This window comes from Ornithodoros turicata, chromosome 2 (genome assembly GCF_037126465.1).
Source record: "Ornithodoros turicata isolate Travis chromosome 2, ASM3712646v1, whole genome shotgun sequence".
Classification (NCBI taxonomy): domain Eukaryota; kingdom Metazoa; phylum Arthropoda; class Arachnida; order Ixodida; family Argasidae; genus Ornithodoros; species Ornithodoros turicata.
This window is the reverse complement of record NC_088202.1, coordinates 30,804,025-30,816,081: the sequence shown is the minus strand read 5'-3', so window position 1 is coordinate 30,816,081 and position 12,057 is coordinate 30,804,025. Positions and strand designations below refer to the sequence as shown.

General features: G+C 46.2%; 1 protein-coding gene across 1 annotated transcript; it reads left to right on the top strand.

Moving 5' to 3' along the window:
- The first annotated feature begins 1,093 nt into the window (after positions 1–1,093).
- LOC135384484 (keratin-associated protein 19-2-like) lies at positions 1,094–2,492 on the top strand. The gene is made up of 2 exons (XM_064613685.1): positions 1,094–1,105; positions 2,226–2,492. Exons 1-2 carry the CDS (start codon positions 1,094–1,096, stop codon positions 2,490–2,492), a joined length of 279 nt encoding a protein of 92 aa, XP_064469755.1.
- The last annotated feature ends 9,565 nt before the right edge of the window (positions 2,493–12,057 follow it).

The following is a 12,057-nucleotide window of genomic DNA, read 5'->3' as shown; positions in this document are numbered from 1 at the left end:
TAAATCGTACGTAAAACTTGTCCCATAGCAGTATGCGGTTTCTCAAACTACATAGCACAATTTTTTCCTGCAGGAATAAAACGCTGTCGGCATTTTCTTGCTAACACGGCTGTCGAAACGTCAGTCTCTACAATGGGCAAGTGCTGTAAAGGGGCTAACGCAGACGCGACTTGATACAAATTGTACGTGCTCACAAAACACAAACGACGAATTCCAGTCACAACATCGCACAGAGGTTGATTCGCGAATGAGTTCGCAGCTGCTGCACTGTTTACTTATCGCGGAACGGTGGAACCCGGCTGTCCGCCATCTTCAAGCACAGATACGTGAAGCCACGAGAAGCCGTAGCTGAAATACACTGACAAGTACGAAAGGCGCGTACACGTCACAATGCCCGTTCGGGTGCATCTACGTCATAAAAATGGCTGCGCCCATGTGTGTTTCGGAATGAATTATCTATTTTTTTGACATGGTACTGTACCGAACTGAGAGAATGAAGGTGCATTTTCGGGAGAACTGGATGTGGGCTTTCAGAATATCGCAACCGTTTCGACTATTTGGGATATCGGCATAGCTGACCTTTAAGCGGCTTTCGAAATTACGCTTGAGCACCACTCTAGGTCAAGGATGTGCAAACAAGCAGGCAACAGCGACATTGCTAGATCGGTTTGTGAACCGATTAGTAACCCACGTACTCGCCTTCATGACATATGCTTCAAGTGGTGATCTTATTTTTTCTATCATTTTCCTATCGTTAGAACAATGAATAAACAAATCGCCCGTGGAAACACCCTAAGGAGCAAGCAGCTTTCAGCCGACAAAGTGGAAGGCCAACGTGAACTAGGCTACATAGCGACATTCGTAGCGAGGCGGAAATTCATCCACCTTCCCGTAAACAACGATTACGTGTCGTAATTGCGACTCGACATATAGCCCACACTAGCATGCGGCAACAAGCTCGTTCACAAATGTAGACTTTTTCTCGACACACACCAGGTGTTCGTTAAGTATATATACCCCTGAGTCCTAGGAGAAAATTTATTCCGAACCTTACTTGAGAAGTTGCTCGGAGACAACAAATCCAAGACCAAAAATGAAGGCTACGGTAAGTGAACCCTCGGCTGGCGAAAGAACATGTGTGTTGTTCACACGCCTGATGTGCTGCTTCTAGGATAGCGTGCTTAGTCGTGTCGTGAGGGACAGAGGTTCACTCTTGATCTCGGGGTATTATAAGAATTTCGGGTGTGCGTCGCAGCTAATGTCCAGACTGAGAATGTCTTCAGAGGAATGTTATGACTGGAGCTCCGACTCCCTTCAACCTTTTTTCACGCTATAGAGTTTGAATATTATGTAACTAATATTACTAACTAACATAACTCATTTTTGCCTGGTGGTCCCACGTAGACTCCAGGCTGCTAACACTGCTAAACTGGTCGGATGTTCTAACTCCTAACGGAAACGTTTACAAAATGTCATGCTCCCAGTCACGGCTGGAAATATTTATCGTATCACCTTGATTGTTATTTGAGGGACGCGTGGAAATGTGTTTTAATGCCAAGCCGGAAACATGGGGGCGAACAACCGGGTGCTCTGGCTTTCCCATTGGCCACCGTGCCTATACCCGTATTGTAGATTGGAAGCATGCTTCTGGTGATATTGCTAGAGTCAAACCACAGGCAAGAAAATCACTTTTTTTTTTAAATAAGAAAAGCACGACAGAATTCCCAGAATTCTACGCGGGGGAAAGCAAGAAAACCTTAAATTGCCACGTGGCACCCCCTCAAGCAAAGAAGCCCCCTCTCTCAAAGCATGAGCTTTCAAAGTCGTATCTTGTCCGAAACACGCATGCACTCAAATGAAAAGTGGTTACTTGAAAAAGGCGACGGGTTTGTGGCATGTACCTAACGTCTTCCGGTTATTTTAGAAAGGGGACAAAAAGTTTTGCGTTCAGCAAGAGCACATGTAACGGAGTTCCAGGAGATCTCGTCTTCGCAGACGTTGGCATGTCCTCAAAAAATTGCGTCTCGTGACATTACCATTTATCATTCAATTCTTGTTCCTGTTGTCGCCTATCTGAGAAAATGAAATATAAGATGGCTGTACGCTGCAAGAGCTAATCTCATCCTCTCAGCAAACAGTAAATTTAATGTACAACACACACACACACACAAATGGCAACTTTCATACGCTTGCTCATTTTCATATTTTTCTGTTTTCTTTTGCAGTGCATAATCGTTGTGCTTTGCGTGACTTTCGCAATGGCTTCAGCCATCTACGGTGGCTATGGCGGATACGGCGGATTTGGTGGCTTCGGTCGTGGACTTGGATACGGTGGCTTCGGCGGTGGCTATGGTGTCATCGGAGGATTCGGCGGCGGTTACGGTGGCTTCGGCGGCATTGGTGGTTTCGGTCGCGGTATCGGCGGAGGTTTCGGCGGTTATGGCGGATATGGAGGCTTCGGCGGAGGTTTTGGCCGTGGATTTTACGGCTAGATATCTCGAAGGGAGCCAGAACTCGACTGTTGTACATAGAAAACAGCAATAAACTTGATGGGAGTGCCCGTGAACATACTGGCATGAGCATGTTTATCACATCATTTGTACCAACCTTTTTCGATATAGTACGGAATCCTCACAATGAGTAAGGCCAACGTGGTTCGTCAACGGTGCTGGCGAGAACAAGGACGAGAAAACACGTCTAAGAGAGAAACAGAACCAATGAAACGCACGCCTCAATACCACCTCTGTAGCTTCCACGCAAGCACGCTGCGACGCTATGGCTATGAGACGCCGCATCATCATAGAAGGCAAGGACCATGTCCGCAGGTGTACAAAACGCAACAAATCATAAGTGAAAAAGTCGTGCAAATTGATCTGGAATCAGTGTCGTATTTACAGGGGAGGGGGGAGCGATCGCTCCCCTCAAAGCATTAGGTTAAACATTAGGTTTCCCCATCCCTGCCTACGGGCTTCGAGACCCCCCCCCCCCCCCCCAATAATGATGGCCTGGAACCGTCGTAGTCTCACGTAGAGTGGAATTCGTAGTCTGGAACGAATCTGAAACGGAGGGACATAGCCACGCATGACAGCGAATACGGACTTGTGATGCAAATGTGACCATGCTATTGAATACGAGACAAGTACATTCAAGGGAGGCGTGCTGCAAAATGTAACCGTTGCGGGTGTGCCGTGGGCAGCAGCTATACTCCACACAGGTGGTGCAGTTGGTTTCGTTCATATAGCGTACTGTAAGCCTGATTCTTGGTGATTTCGCTCGACAAGTTTCGTCCGACGCGTTGACTTAGTAGCTGTTCTGTACGTAGCGCGAAAGCCAAGATTGTCAGGCTAATCGGTCTGAATATATCATTGTGAAGTAGCGCAATAAAAGGTATTTTTTGTACTAAGGTGGCTCATCACACCCGATGGCTGCGAGCTTCTCACAACCCACCTACCACCGTTCTTATTTTTCGCCTTCAATAGCACCTTTATTCTTTCTATTTACATTGCAACTTTCACATGCATAACTGTATATCTGATACCAATTTTTTTCATCTTGCAGCCACTGAGCTCCAGTTCCCAGTAGCAGTCCTTGCCAGAGGCAGTTCGACATTATCAGGCTTCTTCAAGCAAATTCTGGAGCAATATTAATGTCATCCTGTGTACGTCTTGCTTGCATAACCGTATGTCGCACAATAAAATACTTCATGTGACAAAAACAACCAAGGCTCCGTCGTATTCCTGTAACTCCTACTGCATTCCGACAAACGCGAACCAAAAAAAAAAAAAACGGTGCATGGAAGAAAAAAAAAAGGAACAAGAAAAGAGTACGGGAAGCAGAGCAGAGATGAGGAAAGTAGAGAGAAACGGATGACACGTCATTTACGTCATTCGCGACATAATAAAAAAATAAAAAAGTAGGGTGGCTAGTCCTCAGTCATTGGTCCAGCTCCGGAGGTCACGTGAGTTTTCAGCTACTACAGCTTCGCGCCCCTGGCAAGATCCTGCAGTACGCGCCGCCAAAGCGAAGGCAAGGCGTCTCAGGCAAGCGAAAGCCGAAGGAGCCACGAAGGGCTTCACTAGGCAATTCAGGGAGAAACCATTTGGGTAGAGTTGCTCGGTGTACGATCGCTTGTGGTTCAAGAATGATCTCACAGCGCTGCCGTTGGCTTGCCATGCACTGCTTCGACTAGAAATTGACGGTTAAAATGACGGCAAAAAGCCGACGCTGCTGCCTCTGAAATTCGCGTTACACAACCGTAACCGTCCTATGATTATTTTTGGCCCATGTCCGCCACTCGATTTTAACCTCGAAATCTACGTACCTGAATGTAATTATGTAAGGTGCATCGTAATCCGTTATTAATATGCGGCGCTTGGTTCCACGAATTCCTTCCGAGACCAGTTCCTCATGGAAAGTTTTGGCAGCGGCGGTCATGTCATCCTCATACGCCTATCGTTTATCAATTAGCGTCTTCGCACACTTTGTTCTCTTCTCGGCATTCGTATCGCCTGTTTTCTCTCGCGCGTGGCTACTATCTCAGACTAGATATCGAGAATGAATAGCGTTTTATTTGGGTTTCTGCTTCGAAGCCAATCAAATCCTATCCCCGATTCAATCCAAGTTCGTTAATTTCAAACGATTGAAGCGAGGAAGCTGTACCGGACGCCATGCTCCTCGGAATAACCATCGCTTTCCGCTGCTCCTTCTTCTTTGTCTCTTGGCTTGTTCTGGTGAACCGAGTTGTGCTGGTAGGATAGCGTCTGTCGTATTGATAAGTACAGATTTTGCTTACACTGCGAGGATATACCAGTTGCTTACGAAGGGCTTTCTCTAAGGCAACTGAAAAGGAGATTACCGGCCAGTGCTCGCACGTCCATCGTGTGCGGCTTTGGAGTGATTCGTAGAAGGCGCAGGTGTGTACACAGTGAATCCATCATTGTAAAGCGCGCAAATAGGGCCACTATTACATGGTGCGTTCCCACAATTGTTATTCAACGTTGTTGGCAGTTTCAAATTTGTCCGTGGAGTAGTAACCGTCGTCATTTGTATTTCAGCACCGATGATGATGCGTGAATGAAACACAGACGCTGAGCACAGAGCAAGCCTAGAGACGCAATATCTAACGTAAATTTTCTGACATAATTAGCTGTTAGATTTTCTATTTTATGTGTGTCCATTTCTATGCAGGCATTTTCGCAAAGGAAGAAGGCAGAATGAACGTCAAACAGGCTTACCGCGAGGTTGTAGTGTACATAATTTCAACAAGTACAGAGGTCAGTTAATTTTCTTCATAGTTCATGATAAGGAACACTCAGCATGAAAAACACGTACCACTGCTAAAGAAGAAGAATAAAACTCGTTTGCTAACGTATCCCTGTGTCATTATTTATAAGTATCAGGAGGACGTCGTGCTTATTTGTGCAAGAACAGCAGCAGCAATAACGGGTACATTTTGTATATACGAGGGTGATCCATAAGTTTCCGTCCCGACCAAGTTTTAATAGTCATTGAGACGAAACGAGTGTATCACTTTTCGACATAGTCACCAGTAACTTCGATGCACTTTTGACAGCTTTCAACCAGCATTCTTATACCCTTGAAAAAATAGTCCGAAGTTTTGTCCGCAAAATGCTGGAAAACTGCCTCTTGCACCTCACTATCGTTTTGAAATCGCCGTCCTCTGAGATCCCTCTTCAAGTTTGAGAACAGCAAGTAGTCACTCGGTGCAGAGTCTGGACTGTAGGGTGGGTGGTGGATTTCTTCGAAGCCGCACTCCTTCAGTGCAGCCTTGGCAACAGAAGCCGTGCGGACAGGGGCATTGTCCTGGAGCAACCGGACACCTCGATTCAACCTGCCGCGCCTCTTTTCCTTGATGGCGTCTCGCAGTCGGTGCAGGAGTGAAACATAATAAGTCGCATTCACTGTGGTGTTCCTCTCTTTGAAGTCGATGAGGAGGATCCCGTGACAATCCCAAAATATTGTTGCCATGATCTTCTTTGTGGATTGTGTGACCTTGCCTTTTCTTGGGGGTGCTTCTCCTGGTTTGCGCTATTCCATCGGCTCCTTTTTCGAAAGGGGATCATAGTAGAGCACCATAGTCTCATCCCCTGTGACAATTGACTTCAATATTTCTTCTTCGTTCTCTTGACAGAGCTTCAAATACTCTTTGGCACAGACGACGCGCTGTTGCTTTTGAACTGACGAGAGAAGTCGTGGCATCCATCTCGCACTGACCTTCTTCATGTGAAGGCCCTCGCCGATGATGCGAAAAACGGTTGTTTTGGAAAGCCCCAGCCTTTCTGAGATTTCCTTCACCTTCAGACGCCTGTCGCTCAGCACTTCCTCCTCGACAAGAGACACATTTTCTTGTGTCACTACTTCCACTGGACGACCATCGCGTGGATCATCGTCAATGGACTGTCGCCCCAGTCGAAACTGCTTAGCCCAGTCTTTTACCGTTGTGTACGACGGAGAGGCTGCCCTGTACAAGTTGTCCGGTCGCGCTTTAATTTCTTTAGGCGAAAGTCTTATCACAGCGCGGTACTCGATTTTTTTTCATTTTAACTGAAGAGTGCACCCTGGCTGTTTGAAATGCCGCTCTCCAACCGACAAAAGCATGGAGAGGGTTGAGGGTGGTGCTCCGGCCCTCCAACAGATGGCGCCACGCGTCCTTAATCGCATTTTCAAATTAAAATTTTCATTTCAAATTTTCTACCTCGGGCCGCAAACTTATGGAACCACCCTCGTAATTAAAAACGTATTTACGTTTAATCTGCATCTTCAAGGCACATGAATGAAACGTTGTCAGTTTACTCTTAATTTTCCCGCTATTTCAACATTCGTATACTTTGTATTAACATATATATGCTGCGTTTCAGTTACGTTGAATATGCGTTAATTGGTCGCTGTTAATTTAACACGCTTTTAGGGCGACAATTGCCAGGATGGGATGAGATGGTGTCTCATCTCATCCTGGCAAATGCCACCCTAAAAGCATGTTAAATTAACAGCCGTGACGCAGCACACATACGTGAGGCCAACAACGGCAAGCCGGTTTTCGTGACCACCACCACCACCACAAAGTCGACATTCGTTGCGTTGCATCAACGTTCGCTACCATAATTGACTACGCGTTCATTTTGTTCATTTTCAACGCGTTTTCTACGTTGAACTTACAATGTTGTGTTGACTGGGGTTGCTGTCTACGGCGCGCCCGCAACGCTTACATTTTGCGGTCCGCCTGTAGAACTGTGACTGCACTTGTCTCGTCATCGATAGCATGGTCACATTTGGATTAGAAGTCCATATTAGCTGCCATGAGTGTCCATGTCCCGCCGTATTTCAGATTCGTTCCAACAGGGCCGGTTCCAGGCCATCACTCGGGGGGAGGGGGGGGTTCTTTCTCGACGCCCGCAGAGAGGAGGAACGGGAACGTAAGGTTTAGCCTAATGCTTTAAGGGGCGGGGTCGCCCCCCCCCCCCCTTATGGATCCGCCACTGATTACGGATCAGCTGGCACGACCTTTTCGGTAATGCTTTCTTGCTTTTCATACTCTTGCGAACATGTTCCTTGCCTTCTCCGGTGATGCGGTGTCTCATAAGATAGCGTCGCGGCGTGCTTGCGTGGAAGCGTGTCGGGTACCCCCCACCTAGGGATGATTCTGTCGCAGTATGATCTCCCTAGGCTTCCATGTATTACACCAGGCCTGAAACCTCCAAAGAAAAAGCTGCCACACTTAGTTCGCTTACCTGCCACATTGGCGCTCAATACATGGGCCAAAAGGCTGCGAAGCAGACCGCGATCCGCAATGAGGAATGACTATACTACACCGTCAGGTTCGCTCGTGGTACAGCATGTAGCAGCTTCCTCCACAGATTGTGGCGGTTGTGTGCTCTATTCATGAATGAATTACTGTCACCGTGTGTTCGAATAAACGTTTATCGAGAAAACCTTTGACCAAGAGCATTGATTTGAGGTAATTTCGGTGTGGACCGTCGGCCCGGCACATTCGGGGCTAGCAGACGATGCTAGCGGACGCCAACCATCATTATCACACAAGTTCAGTCATACTCGCTTATAAAAGTTGAATACAAAAAAAGGAGGAGGAGAGCCTTGCTTGTGCCCCTTCCTTTTCATTCATTATGATGCACGAGATCCACAAGCGAAATGGATTCACCTGAAACAAACAAAAACATTTTGTGCATTAGAATGGCTGAGTGGGCCTGTTGGTACATAGCTATACGAAGAAATTGAAGCTGTAAGGACAAGGGACATAGCGGGAGCAGTATAAAGGACGGGAGCAGCCGGTCCCGTGTGCGTGTGTTTTTTATGTCCCTTTTCCGTACAGTTCCAATTTCTTCGTATAACATTTTGTACGTATTGTTCAGAAATCCTCTCGGGGGGGGGGGGGGGGGGGGATATGTTTCTTATCAAACCAAAAACTGGAAGGAAAGGAAAATCCTCACCATGCGAGGTACGGTTCCCTCTTTCTTACGAGCAGGCACACAACATAGACAAACTCACTGTACTCATCGTCCTGGAGGAATTCCCACACATCACATTCGATTTACAGAGCGCAGAACTGTGCCAAAGCACGCGAAACTCCGGAACTTGGCAGGGCCCCAACAATGGGCGTCCTGGGCCATGTAGTGAGCGCCATATGGCAGATAAGTGAACTAAGTTCGGCACACGCTTTCAATGAGGAAATCGCGAACCTTTCAGGCCTGGTGGAGGCCTAGGTTCTCCATTCGTTCTGTTTCTCTCGTAGACGTGTTTTCTCGTCCCTGTTCTCTCCAGCACTGTTGACGAAACCATGTCGGCCTTAATCATTGGAGAGGATTCAGTACAATATTCAAAAAGGTTCATACAAAACATGTGCAATAAATGTGTTCATGCCAGTATGCTCACGGGCACTCCCATCAAGTTTATTGCGGTTTTCTATGTACAAGAGTCGAGTTCTGGCTCCCTTCGAGATATCTAGCCGTAAAATCCACGGCCAAAACCTCCGCCGAAGCCTCCATATCCGCCATAACCGCCGAAACCTCCGCCGATACCGCGACCGAAACCACCAATTCCGCCGAAGCCACCGTAACCGCCGCCGAATCCTCCGATGCCACCATAGCCACCGCCGAAGCCACCGTATCCAAGTCCACGACCAAAGCCACCAAATCCGCCGTATCCGCCATAGCCACCGTAGATGGCTGAAGCCATTGCGAAAGTCACGCAAAGCACAACAATTATGCACTGCAAAAGAAACAACAGAAAAGATAAAAATGAGCAAGCGTATGAAAGTTTGAAATGTTTATGTGTGTGTGCGTGCTGCACATTAAATTTACTGTTTGCTAAGAGTATGAGATTTGCTGTTGCAGCGTATAGGCATTTTATATTTAATTTTCACAGATAGGTTACTATAGGAACAATAATTAAATGATAAATGGTAATGTCACGAGACGCACTTTTTTGGAGGACATGCCAATGCCTCTATAAGTGCGTCTGGGAAGACGAGATGTACTTGCACTCCGTTACAGTACGGCTGCTGAATTCAAAACTTTTTATCCCGTTCTAAAATAACCGAAAGACGTTAGGTACATGCCACAAACGCGTTGCCTTTCTCAAGTAACTATTTTTCATTTGTGTGCATGCATGTTTCGGACGAGATACGATTTTGAAACCTCATGCTCTGAGAGAGGACGCTTCTTTGCTTGAGGGGGTGCGACGTCGGAATTTAAGGTTTTCTTGCTGTCACCCGCGTAGAATTCTGGGAACTCTGTCGTGTTTCACTTGCTATTTTTAAAACTACCCGTGCTTTTCGCACTATGGTTTGGGTCTAACAATATCACCATAACCATGCTTCGAATCTGCAATATGGGTGCAGGCACGGTGGCCAATGGGAAAGCCAGAGCCTGGTTGTTCGCCCTCATGTTCCAGGCTTGGCGGTAATACATTTCCACGCGTCCTTCAAATAACAACGAAGGTGATATAATAAATATTTCAATCCATGACTGTGAACATGACATTCGTAAACGTTTCCGTTAGGAGTTAGCACATCCGACCATTTTAGTAGTGTCACTACGCAGATAGCAGCCTGAAGTCTACGTGGGGCCACCAGGCAAAAACTAGTTATGTTAGTTAGCTCTGTTAGTTACATAATATGCATACTCCATAGCGTGAAAAAGATTTCGTTGAAGGGTGTCGGGGTTCCAGTCATAACACTCCTCTAAAGACGTTGCCATTCTGGACACTAGCTGCAACCCATACCCGAAATTCCTATAGTACCCAGAGATCAAGAGTGAACCTCTGTCCCTCACGACACGACTAAGCACACTATCCTAGAAGCAGCATATCAGGCTTGTGAACAACACACATGCTCTTTAGCAAGCCGAGGGTGCACTTACGGTAGCCTTCATTTTTGTGTAGGATTTGTCGTCTCCGAGCAACTCCTCAAGTAAGATACGGAATGATTTTCTTCTAGGATTTAGGAGTATATATACTTAAAGAACACCTGGTGTGTGTCGAGAAAAGCTCTGCATTTGTGAACGAGCTTGTTGTCACATGCAAGTGTGGGCTATATGGCGATTCGCAATTACGACACGTAATGGTTGTTTACGGGAAGGTGGATGAATTTCCGCCTTCGCTACGAATGTCGCTCTGTAGCCTAGATCACGTTGGCCTTCCATTTTGTGGACTGAAAGCTGCTTGTTCCCTAGGGCGTTTCCATGGGCGATTTGTTTAGTCATTGTTCTAACGATAGGAAAATTAAAGAAAAAAAATAAGATCACCACTTGAAGCAGATGCAATGAAAGCGAGCACGCGTGTTACTAATCGGTTCACAGACCAATCTAGCAGTGTTGCTGTTGACTGTTTGTTTGCACATCCTTGACCTAGAGTGGTGGTCAAGCGTAATTTCGAAAGCTGGTGAATCAGCGACGTATTTGGAACATATCGGTTTTATTGGCGCCGTTTACAGGTACAGCGGTTTCGGCAAGACAACAGTCGCTATTATTTTTATATTTCTTTATTGAAATACCCGCATCACCCTATGCGTACTCTCAATACAATCAATGCAATCAGTACATACTATATACAAGTTCGCTCTTGCTGTATAAAAACGAGCAATGACACCTGGAAAGCCGTTTTACAGATTGCATGGATGCAACATGTCTCCTTCATGAATTGTGCGTGAAAGAGAGAGAGGGAGATAATACTTACAGATATCGGAACGATAACCAATTGTCAAATTTTTCAAGCATGATTTCGGATATGAAATATGACGCTTTGTTTTGCTCGCGAGCATCCATATCCGTTTTGTTATTTAAAATACTCTATAAGAGTACCAACCCGCGGAATTTCCCTGCATCTCCTTAATGACTGCCAGCTCAACCGTTATTTCAGAAGTGTAATGCTATATTTATAACTGAAGCAGCAACCACAACAAACATATAATGATTATAACATAGGAGTTCCATTACATATGGCACCCTGAGTCTCGGGTCAAAATTAGACACAACACGAACAAAGTATTGAACTCGTGCTCAGCGCAACGAGGACAGCTCGCTCATTCCCCGTCAGAGGGCCACGCGTGCTTTGGAGCGATGAAGATTTTTTTTTTTTTTTTTATTGAACTGACAACATCGTAATATACATGGTAAGGCACTATATGGATGCTTGGATGCTATAAGATGGATGCTATAAGATGCTTGGAATAGGTGCTGAGTTGCTGACCAGATAAAATCGCGTAGATACAGGCACACTGGTGGTGGAACTCTATAGTGAAAAAGCATAAGCGTGGGCAGAAACACAATGACAACAGGAACACAATAGCTCACATGAGCTGTTGTTTTCTTGCTTCCTCTGTGTTCCCACCCACGATCAGGCTTTTTCACTATGGTGGTGCTGTTTGTGGTGGTGACGAGACCGGCTTGCCGTTGTTTGCTCCATGCAGGAGTAGGCGTAGTTCATTGAGAAATTCACTCCCCTAGTCCCCTAGTGGAACCAGGAGCAACGATCGTTCCATTGAACGATCGTACGTGGGAAGAAACTAAGTTTGAAGCTATCAAT